Raw genomic sequence first — 21,115 nt, forward strand, 5'->3', positions numbered from 1 at the left:
TTCAGTTAATATTTTATTTAATGTCCTTTTATTGATTTTTCTCTGTCAATTTATTTCGTAGTTCTGTTTACTTTTTTTGCAGTTTTTTTTACTTATTTACTGTACAGCTGTTTATTTATTATTTAATTTTAAAAAGGGTGTTTTAAGTTGAGTGCAATCTGCAACCAGACCACTAGATGCCACTAAATCTTGCACATCTGCACCTTTAACAGCTTTCACGTGATAGGACTTGCATTCACAATATACAGGCAGAGGCATAACAGTGAGACATTCAGCAACGTTTGAACTCAAATGCAAGGTACTTCTAGTGAATAGCAGATATTAGGTCTTCATCGCATCTCTTTGTTTGTTTGTTTGTTGAATTAATCCGTTTGTCTGACAGAGTACGAACACAAAGGCTTGTGGAGCCCCTTGTCCCATCAGAGACTGCTGATGAATTACTGGAGGACAGGTTTAGTTAAATACCAAGCATGAAAATGCTTCAGAGGTTTTTACTAAACAGCAGCAACCCACACTTGTGTTTTGGTAGTCAAACCTCTCTTAGCACGGTCACAGAAATTAGCTTAGTGCTAATCTGTGGGTAATTGGAGCCGTTAGGCTAAGCTAACCTTAACGCTGGTTTTGTTAAGCGGTTGCTAGGATACCTCAGATGGGACAGTCCTGAGCGAGGAGCTGCTTGTACCAGTGCTGCTGGCAGGTTACTAACGTAACTCTAATACTTTAGCCACAATTAAACTAAAATGTCTGATAAGGAGGAAGAGCAGGGTCCGAAAAGTACTTTTTCCACCTATATGGCAGAAGGTGACCAACTCTTTCACAAACGAGAATACACCAAGGCCATTGAAAGCTACTCCACGGTAAGTTCTGACTTAGTGAGCTAACGTTAGCCTAACCTAACCTTCTAGTCTGGTGGCCATTGCTGGACAAAATAAACTCGCCCGTTACTTAAAGCAGAAATTATAAATATAGCTATGAAACTTGTTCGTTTGCTTTAGGCTCTAACATTACAGCCAGACGACAAGAACTGCTTGGTTGCCAGATCGAAGTGCTATGTGAAAATGGGGGATTCAGAGAACGCTCTGAAGGATGCAGAGGATTCCCTCAAAGAGGACAAGAACTTTTTCAAGGTGTGCATGAACAGTAAAGTATTAGCCGATTGCGTTTTGCGACGCAAAACAGACTTTTAGCCTCAATTTGTATTATTATTCCAACATTTTTTTCAGAAATGACATTTTATGAATTTATAAATTGGCATCTGGTTTCTGTTTAATGTAAGTCGGTGAGTGTTTAGTACTAAGTTGATTAAACGGTGTGGGCAGGCTTTCGCAGACCCTGATTAAGCCTAAACCCAGATTAAAAATGTTGATTTACAATTAGAACTGCAATTCAGTCCAAGAATAGGTGTAATCCATGTCTGGGATACCAGCCCTGTGTCAGGAAATAGGCAACATATGTCCATATTTGGTGAAATACTATAGTTCACTTGTTATGAATTTTGTCTTTTTTGAGACTGGAGATGTTTCGACACTCTTTGTTCTCAGGGTCCTCAGATTAGGAGTCTGTAGCACAGTGCTGTGGCTGAGAGGTTTTTCTCATCTCCCTCAGGGTTTGTATCAGAAGGCAGAGGCTCTCTATACCATGGGTGATTTTGAGTTCGCTCTGGTCTTCTACCACCGTGGCCACAAACTGCGTCCAGAGCTACAGGAGTTCAGGTTGGGCATACAGAAAGCTCAGGAGGCCATCAACAACTCTGTGGGAAGTGAGTACCTGTGGTGAATACCCTCCAACGATTCTCAGATTGACTAAATACAGAAAATATGGCGTTTATTTATGATACACCTTGAAAAACTGTTTTACAAAACCTGTGATCATTTAAAAAGTATAGTTTGCTACAATAGACAATTTTTAAAAGCCAGAATGAATGAGTTCCATTTAGCTGTGGCTTAAGCCTGCTGTATTTCCTTGATACCTTTTTAGAAAAATAAACAGCACTAGTCAGAAAATTGCCTCTCTAATGATTTATAGTAAATTTCATGGCGTATATTGTGTTTTGTCAGAATATGGGCAGATTACAAGTACACATGCCAGCTGAGCAATAGTATGCCCATTAAAACTGTGGGTTGAAAAGTACAAATTACCTTTAGGTGAACTAACTCCAAATCTAAAATTTAGAAGTTGTGTTTAGTAAATCTGCTTCATGAAGTGAAACTACATTGTCTTCTGTCTTTCTGCCTCTCCAGGTCCCTCATCAGTGAAACTGGAGAATAAGGGTGATCTCTCCTTCTTCCATAAAACTGATGAGGCAAGTATGCCCCCTTTTTAGCTCCTCAAGCAGTTTAAAAAGTTATTTTGTTACAATAAACAGTAACAATAAGAACACATCAGAAATAGCTCATTTAAATTGTATATCCAATGATACACACTCATCATAGAGTGCTTGGTTTGGGTGAACTGTAAAAAGGATCATGTAAAAATGTGTAGAAAAAGACATTGTTTTACGTTGGACCATTAAGTTTGATTTTAATGATGTACGTATCTGTTTGTATGTCTGTATGTGTGCCTGTCTTTCTATATTTATTTTCTGGCAAAAAGCTGAAAAAAGTTCGACCAAAGCCTTTGATCCGTTCTGTGAAGAGAGAGCCGAGACAGCAAGGCCAGAAGACGCCCAAGAGTGAGAGAACAACAAAGCAGCTACTGGGAGAGCTGTACACAGACAAAGAGTACCTGGAAAAATTGCTTAAAGATGAAGGTGTGTCTCTGAGTGGAGCTGTGAAAAACAGGAGCTACAATATCATTCGAAAGTCAGTCTTGTAATAGTGTAGAACCAACTTTGTTGCAGATGCAGTGCATTTGTACATGTGAAAAATAACTGTAAGGTGATATTAGTACTTATATCACAGCAGGCGGAAGGCAGGATACACCCTGGACAGGTCGCCAGTCCGTCGCAGGGCAACCTCTAAACCACTTTGATAACAGCATTTCTGGGTGTCCCAGCCCCATATAACTACACTTTATTTTAAAATTTAAATATTATAATTATCCAAAAATGCCAAGCATGAATCTGTTTCATGTCTTTTTTAAGCATTCGTTCTTCAACATTCACTTGAACCTGTGCAGACCCCTGTGCAGTTCCACAAGTCACATATTCAACAGGAATTTCCGTAATCTGAATTTCCGTATTATCCAGGGAAGTAGAAAAGAAAGTTCTCTTATTCTTTTTTTTTTTCTTTATTTTCACTGATATTGTGATACTGACTGACAAGGACCCATTGAAAGTGCAACCCTGCTACTCACATTATAGAGTGAAAAATACAGTTTAACCCTTGTGTGATGTTTGTTTTTGTTACTCATTGGTCTGATGGACCCACCGCATTGTTTTATCAAATAATAACCATAAAAGAATTTTTAAAAATACAGATGTTAAAAGTATCACAAGTGTCCAGCATAGGGTTCTCCTTTAGCAGCTGTAGCCTGTCCATGACACACTAACAGCAGGCCATTTAGGAGGAGAACCGAGTGAAGGGACACAGCACCTCCACACTTCTATTCCCCCCCGGGTTCACCCCAACACCACTATGTGTAATAGATAAATGTGAAGGGGGTGAAATCATTGAAAACCTTGAAAAAAAAAAAAAAATCACTTATTTTTTATTTTGGTAAACATTTAAAATGGGTCCCACAGACCCGAACACCACACAAGGCTTAAGTAAATCATTAGAATGCCAGTCATGTCCTCATGCTGTTAGCATGATTGCTAGTTGACCACATTTTGAGCATTTGCTAATTCTTTGCTAAAAAAACAAAATCCTGTGTCTCTTATTCAAGGCACTGTCAGCAAAGAGCGTTTGTTTATTAAAAAAAAAAAGTTCCTATATTAGTAAAGTTAACACATTTTTTGAGTTTTGAATCTTTGATTCAATGAAAATAATAAAAGGATGTTTCATTTTAAGGAATTGTAAAGGCTAAATGGAAACTCAATCGTGGAATCAACCTGATACCCAAAACACCTGGTATTTGAAAAGTAGTGATGAAATCTCAAGGAACATAACTTGAGAAAAAAGTACTATAAATAAATCATTATTTATCATTTCACTTTCTTCTTGCTAGTGTATATTATAAAGTTGACACTGTATGGCTTGTTCTTGAATACAAAAACAGTTAATATGACAAGTGAGTTAAACATTTAAATAATGGCGCATGTTTGTTTATGTGAGTATTTACTGCTTTTCCCTACAGATCTAATTAAAGGAAAGACGCGTGGCGGCGAGCGGCTGCAGGATGTCATCTTGAACTGTATTTCGTATCTGGACACGCGGAGCGAATTCTGGTGGCAACAGAAGCCCATCTATGCCCGGCAGCGAGACCGAAAGCTTCTGCGGGAGCAGTGGAACCGCGCCCGCCACCTCCCTCCCTCTGACCCAACCTGCTACATTCTTAAAAACCTGGAGGAGATTGACGCAGGTGAAACACTGCACTAGTGATTGTTCTTACCTGTTTGCCCAATCAAAATGTTAGCTATTAATGCTTCAATGCTCATTTGTCATTGCAGCAAGCCTCTATTGTTTGTGTGCTTTGAATGTTTGCGTTACAGCACTGAGTGCAGGCAATGCAAATGGCAGCCTGAAAAAAGCCCGGGACGTCTTGAAGACTGTGCAGGGCTGGTCTGAGGAGGCTTTGCCCAATAAGAGCGAGGTGCTGGGAAACCTATACAGTTGCATTGGTAATACTGACCTGGCTTCAGATCCCTTATTCACACAGGCTGAGAAAATGTGAGTCAGTAAAAAAAACTGACCGGACAGGATCAGCAAAAGCTAGAGTATACACTAAAATTAGTGGAGATACTAAACCAATGCAAAAATGCATTGTGATGCATCCGCATAAAAGCCATGATTCAACTGCATTGATTTTGTAATGTCGAAATTGATTAATCTATTATGCTATTAATGTAAAATTATACAATAGTACTATTATAATTCTATAAGTATGCCCTTATTTTTTTGTTTAAAATAAAATTATTGGATCAAAGACTGCACCGCTCCCTCACATCCCAAAAACACAACCTTGGTATTTTATTTTTATTGTCCATATTGTACATATCTTAGCCACATTTAAGCTGAAATGTATGATAACAGGGGTGAACAGGTGTCAGTTCCTCCAGCCACATATGTGAATGTGTGTTTTTAAATAGTTCTAAACTGCACAAAAATCATCAAATTTGAATCATGGTGAATCATTTTCTAAAGAATCATACACAAACTGAATCCTATGAGGTCAGAGATTTATGCTGCTGTGGGCAGAGGTCAGTTTTCAGGCTGTGTCTTGTTGCTCTGTGCTCAGGTAATGCTCTGATGGACCTGGGAGACATGGACAAGGCGTTGGACAACCACCTGAAAGATCTGGAACTGGCCCAACAAAGGTGAGTCTTCAAAATGATCCAGAATACCTGTGATGGCTGGAAAGTGGGTGTGTTGTTGCTTCAGCTTTTAAAAAGATAAAAAGTAATTTGTTTGAAAAATTGTGTTCTTGTTTGATTTTTTTTTTTTTTTTCTTTTTCTGCAGTAAATTAGTGGACAGTAAGTCCAGGGCTCTGGACAACATCGGCCGAGTCTATGCACGTATTGGCAAATTTCAACGAGCCATAGAAGTGTGAGTGTGTCTGTCTTCTGTGTTACATACATTGTTGGTATGAACATGGTCATTTTATTGTTGTAAGGTTTTAATTGCATGTACATAGCTGGGAGGAAAAGGTACCTTTGGCGCAAGGTGGTCTAGAGAAGGCCTGGCTGTTCCATGAGATAGGCCGCTGTTACCTGGAGCTCAAGCGTCACATGGAGGCCAGAGATTATGGAACTCGCTCTCTTAGTGCTGCAGATGACATCAGTGATGAGAATTGGCAGCTCAATGCAAGTGTGCTGGTGGCACAGGCTGAGTGTGAGTCCAAACTGCATTACTTGGAATACACATAAAATTACAGAAATATGTTACGGTTAATCAAGGTCATTATTTTCCTTTAAAACCTCTGATCTAAATTTTTTTACAGCATTCCTGTAGGATAAGAATTTTAATATACAGCTGGAAAGCAGAGCAAATATTAAAACATATTCAAGCAAAGCAACAGAGCATGTTATGACTTAATGTCCAGATGGTTTTAAAAGATTTTAAAGTGAAGTTCCAAGAATTAGATTTAGCCACAGGGTGAGCACTGAGATCCTGTTTACACCTGGTCACTGCATCCTGAGTATCAGGATTATATCTGGATCAGGCCAAGCCATATAAAAGTGCAAGTGTTAATGCACTCAAAACACCTTTAAAACAGAAACAAACCTGGTCACTCAAACCACTTCAGTAGGTGGTGGAGATTAATTTGAGCCACATATTTTAGCAGTGTAGATGCATCCATCTATCTCTCCAAGACACATTTAGCATCCAAATGCCCTCCCAGTACAACTGAAACTCCTCCCCATGCAGTACGTCACTGGGTGTGTGATCCATGTCTATGAGGAAGATAACAGTGAAGGATGCACATGGTTGGGCACGGGCTGATGCCTGGGTACAGACACAGGGAAATGCTTAAAAGGAATATGGACAGGCACTACTGTGCAAAACGAACTGCAGATGACTAAATAAATAATTTGTCATTTGTTGCCGCATAACAAGCATATTTGCATAATTTGTCCCACACAGCAATCGGATTAAGTCTGACTAACCGTAGACGCATTTAACTGCCAAGTGTAAATACATGTGGCTAAAATCTTATCTGGATACAATCCAGATACTTGTTACATGAAGTGACCTGGTGTAAACAGGTTCTTTATGTCCCATTGTTGCATACTGCAACACATTTTCTGCAATTAAGTAAACTTTTATGAGTTTTAATGAAAAAAAAACTTTAGGTGTGTGTAACTGTTTAAAAGCTGTGTTTGCTGCTCAAAATGACCTAAAACTGTTGCTACGGTAACATTCACTACTAACACATTTGGTAAAGTTATGATAGTAATAAAATGAAATGTTTAATCATTTGGTTTATTAAAATAAACAAGTTATAGGGTCATTCAGAGCAAAAGGATTTTAATCTAAAGTTCAAGTCAGATAAATGTCTTTTTTTTTTTTTCCAACTTTTAACCATTTTAGTAGAATGATCCATGTATACATCAATAGAAATATTTATACTTACATGGTTTAAACATGGTTTAAATGTGTTGTTGCTTTTAAAGTGCATTAGCATCTTGTTTATTTGCTGTTTTATTTTGCCTCTTCCCTCTGCAGTCATCTAGTTTGTAATGTAGCCCACAGATATTTTTGCTCATTTTCAATGTCTTCATCTTTCTTCCTGTCTTAGTAAAACTGGGTAACTATAAAGCCAGTGTGTTACACTTTGAGAGGGCGTTGGACAGAGCTAAACTGCTGCGGGATGAAGCTGCCACAGACGCCATACAGAAGGTCAACACAGACATTCCTCCCCTCTCCTCTCTCGTTCATCCAGGAACTATCTTTTGCTCTTGTTTTACTCCTACCGGTTTTCTATCACCGCATTCATACTGAATTAAAATGGCTGAGATTCTGAATTACTGAGAATTTTACTCAACTGCAGAAACTAGTGTTTCTCTGTTGTCCCTGTAGCAAAGCACAGCGTGACAGCAATATAGTAGTGTATATATAAATATTCAGAAGAGTCTCGGGATGAATGGGAATGTTTAGATCACAAGGATGTTGTTAGTCCATTACTCAGCTGTGGTTTGCTGAAGGGGCTGGACCAGCATAAAATGAAAATGAAACGACTATGAAAATCAGCAGTGGGTTCCTTCCATAGTGAGGCAAAATATGACAGAGCAGAGGTTTCCAACAAAATACTGTAGAAGCAGCAAATGGTGTCAGAGAGGAATTAAATTATTTGGTTGGTTAAATTAGCAGATACCATAGTAGTTAGTCAGTTTGTACCAGGAGTCAATTAGATGACAGATTTTCTTATTCTAGTGCTTGATCACTAAACACAGATCAAACAAATGATGGTCAGGAATGATTAACCTACTTTTGATGGCCAAGAGTGTTGAATATTGGTGCTAATGTCACACCAAGCACTAAACTCTAATAATAAATACACCATATATCCAATCATTTGTAGACATTTCTTCTGAAATCAAAAGTATTAATAGGGAGTTTGTCCCGCTTTGCTGCAATAACACCTCTGCTCTTCTATTAAAGCTTTACATTAAATGTTGGGACATTGCTGTGAGATGTTGCTTGCATTCCGCTGCAAGAGCATTAGAAAGGCCAGTTCCTGGTATTGGAATATTAGCTCTGGCTAACAAACTTCATTCCAGTTCATCCCAAAGATAGTGGATCATGCTCCATCACTCCAAAGAATGCAGCACTACTGCTCCACAGAGCAGTGCTGGGGGGCTTTATACCCCTTTAGCTGGCATTGGGCATGGTGATCATTGGCTCATGAGCAGTTGCTCCAGAGTGTCCTATTCTACTGGCAATGCTTTTTGTTGAATGTACAAGCTGTATGAGCACAATTGATCGCCTATGCCAGTAGTGGCTGCATATATAAGGGGAAATTCCGCCCAGTTTTCAAAAATGCTGCATAATTAATTTGTTGCGATTTAAACAGTCAACCAAAGTAGTTTGATGCTAAATGGTTCATTGTAGAGGAACTTACCAACTCAGATTGTCTTTACAATCTGATAGAAACCAATGGTTGCAGTGTCTACAACAAAGATATAGCCACTTTACTTACTATGTAAAACCATCAGTGAATCAACACATCTTCTCAGTGTTTATAATTTTATGTTAACAGCAAAATAGTGATAATTGTGAAAAACAGTGGAAAAATATGGTTTCTGTAGGTACTATTTTTACTTATTATGACACTCCACCATGAGTAGATTAAAAAAACAGTTTTAGGCCAGAACTTTAGTGCAAAACTATTGAAAAATTGCATCAGGCAATTTGGAACAATTTTTTAGTTTTTAGTGGCTTTTAACTCTTCAGACATTTGGTTCCTATCACCTCCACTGCAATAAATTCTGATTCTGTTTCCGTGAAATGGAGCATTCCACTTCTAATCACTCTGAAAGACTTTATTTATTAATTATTATTATTGTTGTTGTTATTATTGTTTTTATTTATTTATTTATTTGATAAATTGGAAATTCAGAGGAATTCCTCTTTAAAAAGGACAAATTCCCTATTTAGAAAAGGAGTATGGACACTTTTGGACATACGATGGATGAGATCACCTGACTGCCTACTTTTAGTACTTCTTAGTAGGGCTAGATAAAACATTTACTTTTCCTTTAATTTCAGGATTTAATTCTGAAACTTCTGTCTTTTGTGATTCACTGGTGCCATTTTATTCTTTGAACTGACATCTGACTCTCTGGTCCATCAGGCCCTTCGTGAGACGAGGCAGCAAGCAACACAGTGAGAGGACTGTCTGTTTGCTTTTCCCTTCTGATGGACTTTTCCGTGACTAAATCAAATATGAACCAACAAATCCTGATTGCTCTTCGTATTCACACTTCCGAACACTGAAATAAAGCCTGCATGGAGAAGATATGAATATGTGTGGGGTTCAGTTGGAGAATGTTGGAAACTGGGGAATTGGCCTTCTGCTTATTTCCATATGTGTAAATATGAAAAACATCAGTGAGATCACTGTGTACACAATCTGTCACTGTATTAAAGAATGAACAAACAAGCTCAGTTAGTTTTAGGATTTAGTTGTTACACGCACATGTGCTGAGGCTTTGTCTGAGGTCAGATGATGATTGAGATGTACTTTAAAGGGCCCATATGCTATATTTTTCCTTTCATTTTTTGCTTTGGGTATTTCTGTGGGTTTATGTACAAAAAACAGTCATTCATTTTCACATTAACAATTTCAACCTCTCTTTATTGCTTAGAGTAAAACTGTTTGTTTATTTGTGTTTAAGGATATACACTCACTGGCCAGTTTATTAGGTACACCTTGCTAGTAAAAGGTTGGACCCCCTTTTGCCTTCAGAACTGCCTTAATTCTTCATGGCATACTTTCAACAAGGTGTTGGAAACATTCCTTGGTTGTAACAAGTGGTTATTTGAGTTACTGTTGCCTTTCTATCATCTCGAACCAGTCTGCCCATTCTCCTCTGCCCTCTCACATCAACAAGGCATTTTTGTCCACACAACTGCCGCTCACTGGATATTTTCTTTTTCTGGCCGTTCTCTGTAAACCCTAGAGATGGTTGTGCGTGAAAATCCCACTAGATCAGGTGTTTCTGAAATACTCAGACCAGCCCGTCTGGCACCAACAACCACGCCACGTTCAAACTCACTTACATCACCTTTCTTCCCCCATTCTGATGTGCGGTCTGCACTTCAGCAAGTTGTCTTGACCACCTCTACATGCCTTAATGCATTGAGTTGTGGCCATGTGATTGGCTGATTGGCTATTTGTGTTAATTGAACAGGTGTACCTAATAAAGTGGCCGGTGAGTGTATGTAAATAAACTGTTTTGATTGGTTGCCATGTATTGGGCCCCAGACTGAAAGACACTTTATAACTTCAGCATCTGTGGGTGGGGCTAAACTGCTGTATGCTGTTTAGGTGTTTGTGTATGTATATGTACATGTGATGGGTTTTGTGACAATTCATTCTAAACTACCTGCAGTCTAGTTTCCTTATATGGATTAGGTGGGCCTAACAGCATGTACTTTTTTTTTTAAGTTTTGGAAGTACTGATATTGTTATGGTGGGGTTGGTGCATAAACATAACCTTTTTAATCAGTTTTTCTCCATTTTCTATGCGGTGATAGTTTCTAAAGCAATGAAAGGCCAACAAAAGCTCTTATCTCCTTTGGACAGTGTGTAAATAATGGTTTCTTCTGCATCTTGACAAGTTCTGTTTTTGGAGATAAAAAGTTTTTGTCGCACGTTGACAAAAGGTAATACAAGCAAATTTTATTTTTGACTTCAGAGTGTTTCAAAAGAAAGATGTGCCAAGGTTAATTGCATAATATTGAAAATGTGTGTGAATGTGTTTGTGAGAAAGTTATGCAAGAACATCACATACCAGTACCGGTTAGAAAGCAGTTTCAGCTTGTCTATATTTGCCAGAGAGGCCTGGAAAACCCTGAGTCGCTCCATGGGTTGCAGAAGAGTTAGATGAGCAGATTAGGCCCTGATGTTTTGTATGATGTCTGAACACATTAGCATTGCTTAGGCTAGCACACCCAGGGCTGGACTTCTGAACACAGATTCATTGTAGTCCTGTACTAAAATACTTTCAATTGTCTTTCTGTTTTGATAATGGCTCCTAGTCCAAGAGCAGACTTAATCTGGCCTAATCTGTCTTAATCTGTGTCCAGGAAAAACCCTTGATATGCAATTTAGTGCCATGTAAGTCAGTACTAAGAGCTTACAACATACTAAGAAGATCTGGCTGGTGGACTGTAGATTGTGTAACTAAACGGCTCTTTTAGGCAACAGCTCTTTCTTTCATTCTCTTGATGTCCAATATGTGTTGAGGGTTTAAACTGGAAGAAGAAACAGGGCCACTAATAACAACAAAAAAAGTCCTCAATCTATGTCGGACTACAATTTGTGAATTTCCCCGCTGTGGGACTAATAAAGGATTATCTTATCTTATCTTAAATGTATAAAACTTAGAGGAAACTGATCAAAACTGATTTTAATTACCTTTCCATTTTGGTCACATTCGCCAACATCTCAATTCTCCTGGGTTAAAGATTCTCCCATTTTAAGACCTTATTTTAGTTTCTTATGAAAACCCGCAGCATGAAGCAAGGCAGTTAATGATTTTCTCAATAAGAACTACTTTGAGTCACTTTCCCAAGCATGGCCTAGGGACAGTTTTGGACTAAAAAGAATTTCCAGTTGTGTGGAATTTCCATTGTTTTAATCTTCTATTGACACACCCCCTAACAACAAACTTAAGGTAATTCCACCAATTTAAAAAATGGATAATTGAATAGTTGAAATGTAAACAGCGTCATTCAGATGAGCTGGATGTAAAATGCTTCATTATAGAGAAACGTGCCAAATCTGAATTGTTCATGGTGGTGAAAAAAGGACCTGGCTATCCAAAAAGTTGAATAGCTCTAAAAGCTCCCTCACAGAAAGCTGAGAAGTAGTTGGGAACGAGAAATTATGAGTGTGTTGCCTGACATTATTTTAGGACAGTTTTGAGAACATATTTTGGTCTATAACGACCTTTTTCTCATCCCTTCGTGGTGGAGAGGTACATGCAAGGTGTTAAAAGCCAAAACAATACGCAGATTTATTTTGTTTTACCATTATATCACGTAATAATCTCAGTGACTTATATTGAGGCCTTCCTCGGCTACATGTTACTTATTGTAATAAACTGAATATTTTACGTGAACGAAAAAATATTCACCCCTGAGTCTTCATTCTGTCACGCATGTAAGGCCGAACTTTGGTCAAATGTCTGAAACTCAAATGTCTTTTGGAGGAACCGAATGCAACTACTCAGCATTCCTGAATGAGATCATGGCCACGCCCACGCATATAAAGTACGCGCTTTTTTTTATTATGCAAATAATATGCATTTAACCACGCCCATTAAACGTCCCAAGACAGTGTTACCAACAGGGCCCGGTGGGGGGTGGGGGTAGTGCTCTAAGGGACATCTCCACCCACACATGTAAGGATGAGTGAGTTAATATTAAGCATTAAATAACTGTGGGAAAATGTTAACTGTTAAAAATGTATGTTTTAATAACAGCAACTAACAAATCACCTCACAGCGTATGAATAAATACGTTAATAAATAAATAAATAAATAGACACATATGAATACTTTCACAAATTTACAGCGTCGTGTAACTCAGTTTTTTTGTAGATTTTTTGTAAGCAAAGTTATCAGCAACATTTTCACAAGACAGACAGTTAATATTATGAATACCATAAAAAGACTAAAAATGCATCTATATTTTTTCTTCACAACTCAGGGAAATATCCGTTTATGTGTTTCAAGTACGATTAGACCACGCCCCTGTCATTTTAGAGCTTACTGAGGCTTCATATGCTGCTCTTACTGTTTTGCTTGTGATAAATACGTATTTAAAAATATTTCACATTAAAAATTTTCATCTTAAACCCCCGTCCAACTTATTATACATTCGTAGTGGGCGTGGCCTTGGGCGCCGACCCTGCCCACTCAACTCGTGCGGCAGCACAGCTCAAGAGCGCCGTGGCCTCTGCTTCGCTTCCCCTGATCACTGCTCGGCCAGGCGGGGGCAAATTTCCACCAAGCAAAGAAACGAGGGGGAAAAGGACAACAGAAAGGTGCTGTTCGCCGCTGCACGGGCCCAGTGAGCGGGAGCTACACGAGTTACTTTCAGAGCTTCAGTTGGGTAAGGAGAGCTTCTTTTATTCCTCTGCCTGCTTTTCCTCTCAGTGTCTCCACCCGCCTTTCTGCGCAGAACAGTTTCCTCTTCTTGTTTTTTGGACGTGTTTTGGGTCTTCTCGAATGTCTTGGGGCACCACGTGGCTCCAGCCAGCGCTTTTTGGCCTCGGTTCCATCAGACGCCGCGTTTTTGCTCTTGGTGTGTGTGTGCGTGCGTGTGTGTGTGCGTGCATGCATTGTGGCGGTGCTGCCACTCCCCACATCTCCCCAAAATCCAAATTTGTCCTCATTCTTACCCACGAAACTGCCTAATTTCTCCCCCACCACCATTCAGCTTCTGCCCTGTAACCAAAATGCCACTTATTTCCTTTCCCCCTAATTACCTACAGCTGTTTCCAGCTGCCCTAGTTTTTCTGTGTTATCTAAAACTGTAGGGTGTATCTTCTGTGAAATTAGGCTCTTCTGTAGTTCTTGGTTCCTTCTTTGTGTCGCTGAGAGGCTGAAGATGTCTGGGGGTCTGCGTTTCTTTGTCTAGAGTGGAGGAGCGTGCGGCGTGGCCCACATCGAATTCGGTCGCACAAAGAAAGCGACGCAAACCATTTGCAGGTGTTGCTGTCTCACGCTGGCCGCGCCCGGCTGGTCCTCTCTGGCTTGTGCTGTTCCTGTCCCCCTTTGTGTGCCCACTTTCCCCTCTGTTTTGGACTGTGTTCAAGGTAAAACTAACGCAGCTGCTGGCCTGCAGTGGCTTTCAGTCCACATTCTCCTCGCGTGGGCTCGAGGACTGTACACGGGCCTGCTGTCTGAACGGCTGTGGGGTTCTGGTGGTTCTCTGTGTGAATGTAGGTCTCGCTGAGTTGGTTACATTTTAATGAAAACGTGTTTTAAGACCAGGAACAGTGGGTAGAGGAAGACTGATGGGCGTCACTGTCTCCTGGGTTGCGTCTAAAGTGTTTTGAGTGTTGAAGAACAGGAACACTGGTCAGCTGATACTTTTCGTGCTTAGAGCCACGCAGCTGCAGTGGGGGGGCTGTAAAAATCGAGAAAATGACAGTTGGCAGTTCGTGAATAGGAAAGATGTTTGAAATAAAGGGGGTTGCGTTTTGCCCTGGCCACTCTGTGCCTGCCTGAGGGGGGGTTGACCGTGCGGGCGAGACAGCAGGAGAAAGATGGCCAGGGAGGAGTGTATGGGGTGGGGGTTATATAAGGACAGGGAAGAGCAGACAGCAACCTACAGGGATTGCTTTTACAATGCAGGGTGGTGCCTCGAATTTGAACCCCAAATCCTTCTGGAAGTCAGAGGAAATTTGCTTTTTTTCCCCCTTTTATTTTAAGTTTACCTGGCCAGGCCTGCATTGAGGCCTGAAAGAATGAGCTCATGTCTGTGGGAAAGAGTCAGTTGGATTGCATTTTCAGGCGTTTGAGAAATCTAACAGTAATGCATTCCACATGCCGTTTTTATTTAAGGGAAATTCCACTTGTTTTTCAAACTAACGGCATGATTCAGTGATTTGATATAAGCATAGTCTTTCAGATTGTTTGGTGTCCATTGAAAATACCAAATGAGCCCAAAATAGTTTAGACAATGGAAGGGGGAAAAAAAAGGTTAAAGTGTGTCTGGCATCAAGCAACGTATCCCATCACTGCTGAAAATGACTCTGAATGACTTGTATAAATTATAATGATTGAATTCTACAGATATGTAGAAGAAGTCCTGGAACACTTTTTTTAAAAGTCCTGTTCAGGAGTGGCTGTAACTTAAATTTTTGTCCATTTATTTATTCAGGAAATTAGTCAGAATTACTTAGAATGACTTATGACTAACAGTTATTTACATGCATCATATCTTTATTTCATGATGTAAATGTGCCTGTTAAAGTTTAACCAGTTGCCCTACTTTCATTAGCTGTGCCTGGGCAGGTTAATGTTTGCAATAGTATAACAATAGTTTAGCATTAATAACTCTGACTCCTCCTACCAAAAAAAATCACCATGTTCTCTGTTGCTAAACTTGGAGCTAATACGAGGGTGGTTGTGGTTCTGTTTTGACACTTCCTGATTGCCTTTAAGTATCTCAGAATTAGGAACGCTATTTTGCTCAGTGTGTCTTATGAACTAAATGAGTTCTGCACTGAACAAGGAAGATTAGAATCTGGATTAACACAACTAATACTGTTATGAAAACATAAGTGACAGATGCTGGATTATCATCCAGAAGCATTTTAATTAGCCGTATGTTATGTCCCTGTTACAGTGAGTGAGGGGAATAATACTTATCTGACTGCTGCTGATGATGATTCCTGTACAAATGTGGATCAGTACTACTTTCTTGTTAGTTTTAGTGCTGAAGGTATGTGGACCACAAACTTGTGATGCACTACATGTTCTTTATCCACTGTATGCTGTGTAGCATCTGAAACAATAAGGATGCATGTCTTGTGTCTAATCTGTGTTGCTGAGCTTCTTGGGAACTGATAATTATCTCATGTTTGTTTGTATTATTTTTTTCGTCCTTCTCTTCAGACACGCTGCTGTTGAGGAATGGAAGCCAATCAGGAAGTGCCAGAGGCTGTTGCTGAGTCACAGGCCGTAGAGGAATTGCCCACTCCTGAGCAGCCCAAGCCTGCAGAGGTAGAAGAGAAGCCCTCAGAGCCAACCGAGTCACCGCAGAATCCTCTAGAGACGGGGGAAGCACAGACAAAAACTTCTGAGCCAGAGAAAGCACCCGAAGTGGAGCCTGCTGAAGCCAAAGCATCTCCTCAGCCAGCGCAGGTAACCGAGAATGTGGATGCAGCAGCAGACCAAGTGAAACCAGAAGTGGAAAAGCCTCCTCAGAAACCAGCAGAGGGTGAGACAAAGACAGAAAATGAAGTAGTGGAGCAGAAGACCACTGAACAGGTGGAGAAGAAGCCAGAAGTTGCTGAGAAGTCTGCTGACCAGTCAGAACAAAAGTTAGAAGGAAAGAGTGCTGGGGAAGTGGAGGCCACTGCAGCTACTGCTGCAAAGGAAGTGGAGAAAGCAGGTGCCCCAGAGACGGAGCCTGAAAAGCCATCTGAAGCAGAACAGGTTCCAGCTGAGCTCCCCAAAGAAGCAGAGCTTCCATTTTTCTACGGCTGGTTCCTGCTTTCAGAGGTTGAGGAGAGGATAAAGTGCTCCACAATGGATTTCCTCAAGATTCTGGACACTTTGGAGGCCTTCAAGAAACATCTCAATGAATGTGAGTGCTTAGTGGTTCTAAGTGTCAGTTTGCCATGCCTAGTGCAATCACTGTTGATTATATTAGTTGTAGAGTAATGTACTGTTTGACAATGGAGTAGTCAGAGTTTGGAAAACAAAAAAAAAGGTCACACAATAAAAATTACATATGGGATAAAAAACATGCATAACCTTTAAGAAAATCCAGAATATTTTATGATGATATAAATATTTAATTTAAACAAAATGTAATCACTATTTGTTGGTGGTTTTTTGTTCATTTTATTTATTTATTTGGTTTTATTTTATCATTGTATTGATTTCGTCATTTTATTTGCTCTATCTGTGTGGTGTTTTTTGACATTCTTTTTGTAATCTTTCATTACATGTTTAGTTACTGGGGAAGCGGAGAAAGAGGTAGACCTGGAGCAGTATTTCCAGACCAAAGAACCTCTCCACTGCACAACCAAATTTTGTGACTATGGAAAGGTAGAAGGATCAAAAGAATATGCTGAACTACAGGTCAGTTTCAAGTGAAACAAGGTAGTATGAATCACACAATGTGTCACTTTTCTACTTGTTTTTCTCTCCTAATAAGTTTTTAAAAGGTTAATATCAAAGGTTAAAGCTGCACTGTGTAAATAGTCATTGCTTTACAGATGTGGAATTGTTTACACTGCAGTGGAAAATCAACAATAGAGCTTTTTTTTTTTTTTAAAGATTAGAACTGCATACTTTGAGTATTAACAACCAATTCAAAGTAGGCTTGCAGCAGTGTGGGAATTGTGGAACAAGGAGGAGTACATTTTATTTCTGTAGGGTTACAGATGCAACAAAAATACACATTTTAGAAGTTTTAAAACAATTATTTGCTGAGATCAATATGATTCATAATCAATCTTTTAATTTCAAGCGTTAATCAATGCAGTTGAATTGTCACCTTCAGATTGATCACACTACTGCTGAACCTCACTCTGTTTCCATGTGTAGGTAGTGAAGGACTCATACGGCAACTCAGCTGAGCTGTCTGTTGTGGGTCTCATGGTGACCCCTCGCACGTTTGGTGCCCGTGTAGAGCTGACCTCAGAGCAGCTGCAGCTGTGGCCAGCGGGAGCTGACAAAGAGGGTGTACCTGAGACCTCCCTGGCAGGCGTGGAGGCTCTTCCGGTGGGCAGCCGCGCCCATGTCACCTTGGGCTGTGCAGCAGGGGTGGAGGCGGTTCAGACCGGCCTGGACCTTCTGGAGATCCTGGTTCTGCAGCAGGAACACCATGAGGCATCTGCCGTGGAGGAGCTAGAGCTGGGCACGCTGTCCTACCTGGGCCAGGGCCGCTGGTACCTGAGCTTGAGGGAGGCGGTCACATGCGACACCACTTTCTCCAGCTTCTCCGAAGACAAGCCTCCCGCTGAACCAGCCAAGAAGGAGGGTGGGGAGAAGAAGAAGAAGCCAAAGTGCTCCATTCTGTGAGGGAGATGAAGAAGATGTTTCTTGAGGGTTCTTGGGGGGGCACCACTCCCCAACTGCCTGAGGCTGGTTTTCTGTATGTGTGGTTGCTGTGGATTGTGTGTATGTGTTTTTTCAGCTTTAGTGTACGCATAGGGCTGGGGTGGGTGATTTTGTTTTTTTTGGTACATACTGCAAGCCCCTGTCATTCCAAAGCACTCCCAGCCCTCCCTTTAGCAGGTGCCTTTCCCCCTCTTTCGCTTGGCAGCACAAGCTCTGAGGCCTTAGAATCTGCCTTAAGGTCATTTCTCACCCTGCTGTAGTTCATAGTTCACTCGTTAGGTGCTACTAGCTCACCCAGCTTTGGCCACTGCACTATCCCTGTTCTCTTCTACGCTGCAGCATTCAATCAGTCTTCCCTGCACTCAGTATGATGTTAGCTTGCTTATCAGGCTGTGTTTATCTGTGTTATTAGTTTAGCTACACTGTTGTCACTGCTCGTCACTTCCAGTTTGGTTTAGTTTTTTTTTTTTTTATTTTTTTTTTTTTTTTTTTTTTTTTTTTTTCTTTGTTATTGTGTGTGTGTGTGTCAGGCTGGAGTTCTAGAACGTCTGTTCAGATGCTGCAACTAGATGTAACATTATTGGTGCCAAATAGGTATGTCTTGCCACCAGGTTAGTTCAAAAATTGAGCCTAGATTTGATTCCTGCACATGAAAGGCTGTTTGTTGGTGTGCGTATGTTTGGGACGTCTGCGTATTTAGTGCATTTCTTCTCTCTCTGCAGTAGTGATATGGCTTTTGTGACAAACTTCAGTAAGACTGCATGCAGCATCAACTGTAAAACCCCACACCCCATTCCTTAGTCTTCAGTGCACAGGCATTTTCAACATAGTTTTTTGCTTTGTTCCACTTTTTTCCTCTCTCTATCCAACATGGCTGTATTCTGTCTTTCTCAGTGAGTGAAACTGTGAATGTCTCTTTCGTAAAGCTCTCATGTGGTGCTACAGTCACTCCGTGGGAACTTTCTTTCTGAATGTGCCGTCTGCCACATTAGCTAACATGGCTAACACGCTACACTTTGCCTAACCATATCTTCTGTCGATTGGATCGCCTCGACACAGCACTATTTTGAGCTAGTCTCATGTTCTTTCCCATTGCTGTCACTTTTCGACAAAAGGTGCACTCAGAATACTGTGACTGGTGACTGCCTCTTGCCTTCCTCCGCAATTGGGCGCTCGAAGGCAGCAGCCATGCTTATGTAGGCCTGCGTCATTGAGGCGCTATGTTTTTTGCACTTACCTTTTTTGATTTTGTTTTGTTTTTTGTACACTTAATAAAGAATTTGCTTGGCTCTGACAACCGTGTCTGCTTGTTCTGTTCTGTTTTGATGAAGCATCAGCTATAGCTTTCACACTTCCTCATTTTGGGTCTTCTCATTTTGTTTTTTCAGTCAGCCTTCCAAGCACAATGTGCGTGATCATTGGTTGCAAATAGGCTAAATGTTGTTGCAGCCCAGCCAGCCCCCCCCCCCCCCCAGATGAACCAAGTGACCATTTACTGTAGCTAAAAATCACAGGCTGGTAGATTGCATTAAACCTGGTCCTGATTTGTTGGATGGTAGAACTGGTAGTGTATATTAAGGGCAGTCTAACCAGTCTGCTATGCAAATGAATTTCATCGCCACAAATGATGGACTGTTATCTACAGTTATATTTAAATGGTGGCTACTGCAGTTTCCAGATTCTTCCACAAGGAGGCACTAATTAACCCCTTAATTTTTGTAGACCCAAGGGACCTTGTAGACCTATGGGCCAGTTTTCTAGATCTAGAATGAGTTTAAGCCTAGTCTTAAAAGCCTATGTGACACTGCATTCAGTCATGAGTGTTAGGTCAGGTACTGATATTGGATCATCTGGATTCAGTTAATATCAAAATCATTAGATGGAGCTTTATCACTCCAGAGAGCACAGTTCCACTGCTCCATAGCCCAATACTGGGGGCTTTATATTCCTCTAAACTGGTGCTTGGCATTGGGCATGTAAACCTTAGGCATATCCAGAGCACCCTGTATTCTGTTTGCAATGCTTTCTAATGGGATTATAACTTTTGTGTGCACAATTAAACGCCTCTGTCAGCAGTTAGGTGCATGTTAAAGGGGTATCCCACTAAAAGCTATGTAAATTAACTGTAGAGATATAAACCAGGTCATTCAAGGTGTTTTGGTGTGAATGTTACATTGCAGAGAAACTTACTGACTGATGGAAACCAGGGGTTGCCACGTCTGTGACACAAATACAGCAACTATTATCCAAAAACAAGTGAACGTCTTATGTTGTAGCTGTTGAACAGCCTCGAATTTTCAAAAGTCACTTTTCAATAGAAGCATTTTAAAGTAAAATTAAGAAACTCTTACAGTTCTTAAAGTGCTTTTTAGCCTTAAAATACCCTGCATATCCACCTCCATGTAGATAAAAAAAATTATGGAATTTAAGAACTCCAGTTAGCCTTTGCATTGTCAGTTTTATGCTGAACAGACCAATAGCAATGATCCAGAACTACTTGGAAAACATTGCTTGTTTTTTTCCTTCTGTATTGTTAGCAGTTTGAAGATATGTTTTGTTCTGACAGTGACAATGTTTTAGGCCCAAACTTTGTCTTAAAACTATTACAAAACATGTCCCAGACATCAGGACTCCTATTAGCATCCATTTCATGTAATAGCTCTTTGTGTAGTAGCTTTTAGAGGCATTTGGATGTCTGGTTACTCTCAGCACCACTTCCACTCCATTGGTTTTTAGAACGGAGCATGTCAAACCGCTGGTTGGTGTGGATACTTCTGGGCATGTAGTGTATTTTAAAGGTTTTTGCTTACTAATCAGTTTTACCTTTCCATTTAGTCATGGATACACAAAAAGGAGAAATGATTTCAGTTGCATAGGTTGAATTTTAAATTCAGCTGATTAGGTCAGTTTCATATTGCTGAATCGCTGTAACCTAGTGGTTTCTGGCCTTTACTAGCTCAGCTGATGATTCTCTGCCAAGACTGCCCAGCCTAATCTCCCTGGATGTGTGTGAATGCACATGTTTGTCAGAGAGACAAAGA

At 40.3% G+C, this 21,115-nt stretch overlaps 2 protein-coding genes across 2 annotated transcripts; both read left to right on the forward strand.

Moving 5' to 3' along the window:
• Positions 1–69: 69 nt before the first annotated feature.
• On the forward strand, positions 70–9,561 carry odad4 (outer dynein arm docking complex subunit 4). Its single transcript, XM_017721236.2, has 12 exons — positions 70–857; positions 996–1,127; positions 1,606–1,759; positions 2,241–2,302; positions 2,593–2,749; positions 4,237–4,461; positions 4,592–4,720; positions 5,338–5,416; positions 5,560–5,646; positions 5,735–5,931; positions 7,340–7,440; positions 9,395–9,561. Exons 1-12 carry the CDS (start codon positions 741–743, stop codon positions 9,428–9,430), a joined length of 1,476 nt encoding a protein of 491 aa, XP_017576725.1. The 5' UTR covers positions 70–740; the 3' UTR covers positions 9,431–9,561.
• Positions 9,562–13,189: 3,628 nt separating this feature from the next.
• LOC108441601 (2',3'-cyclic nucleotide 3' phosphodiesterase) lies at positions 13,190–19,368 on the forward strand. The gene is made up of 4 exons (XM_017721219.2): positions 13,190–13,383; positions 15,897–16,590; positions 16,963–17,090; positions 17,559–19,368. The coding sequence occupies exons 2-4, from the start codon at positions 15,915–15,917 to the stop codon at positions 18,033–18,035; spliced, it is 1,281 nt and encodes a 426-aa protein (XP_017576708.1). The 5' UTR covers positions 13,190–13,383; positions 15,897–15,914; the 3' UTR covers positions 18,036–19,368.
• Positions 19,369–21,115: the final 1,747 nt, after the last annotated feature.

The sequence above is a fragment of the Pygocentrus nattereri genome, chromosome 14, assembly GCF_015220715.1.
Source record: "Pygocentrus nattereri isolate fPygNat1 chromosome 14, fPygNat1.pri, whole genome shotgun sequence".
Classification (NCBI taxonomy): Eukaryota; Metazoa; Chordata; class Actinopteri; order Characiformes; family Serrasalmidae; genus Pygocentrus; species Pygocentrus nattereri.

What these genes read in the sequence shown, in the direction of transcription:
- odad4 (XM_017721236.2), top strand. Translation starts at nt 741, where the DNA reads ATGTCTGATAAGGAGGAAGAGCAGGGTCCGAAAAGTACTTTTTCCACC. An exon ending in TCTTCCATAAAACTGATGAG is followed by an intron (nt 2,303 to 2,592) that starts GCAAGTATGCCC and finishes TCTGGCAAAAAG; the next exon opens with CTGAAAAAAGTTCGACCAAA. An exon ending in TTTCAACGAGCCATAGAAGT is followed by an intron (nt 5,647 to 5,734) that starts GTGAGTGTGTCT and finishes GCATGTACATAG; the next exon opens with CTGGGAGGAAAAGGTACCTT.
- LOC108441601 (XM_017721219.2), top strand. Translation starts at nt 15,915, where the DNA reads ATGGAAGCCAATCAGGAAGTGCCAGAGGCTGTTGCTGAGTCACAGGCC. An exon ending in CAAGAAACATCTCAATGAAT is followed by an intron (nt 16,591 to 16,962) that starts GTGAGTGCTTAG and finishes TTACATGTTTAG; the next exon opens with TTACTGGGGAAGCGGAGAAA. An exon ending in AAGAATATGCTGAACTACAG is followed by an intron (nt 17,091 to 17,558) that starts GTCAGTTTCAAG and finishes TTCCATGTGTAG; the next exon opens with GTAGTGAAGGACTCATACGG.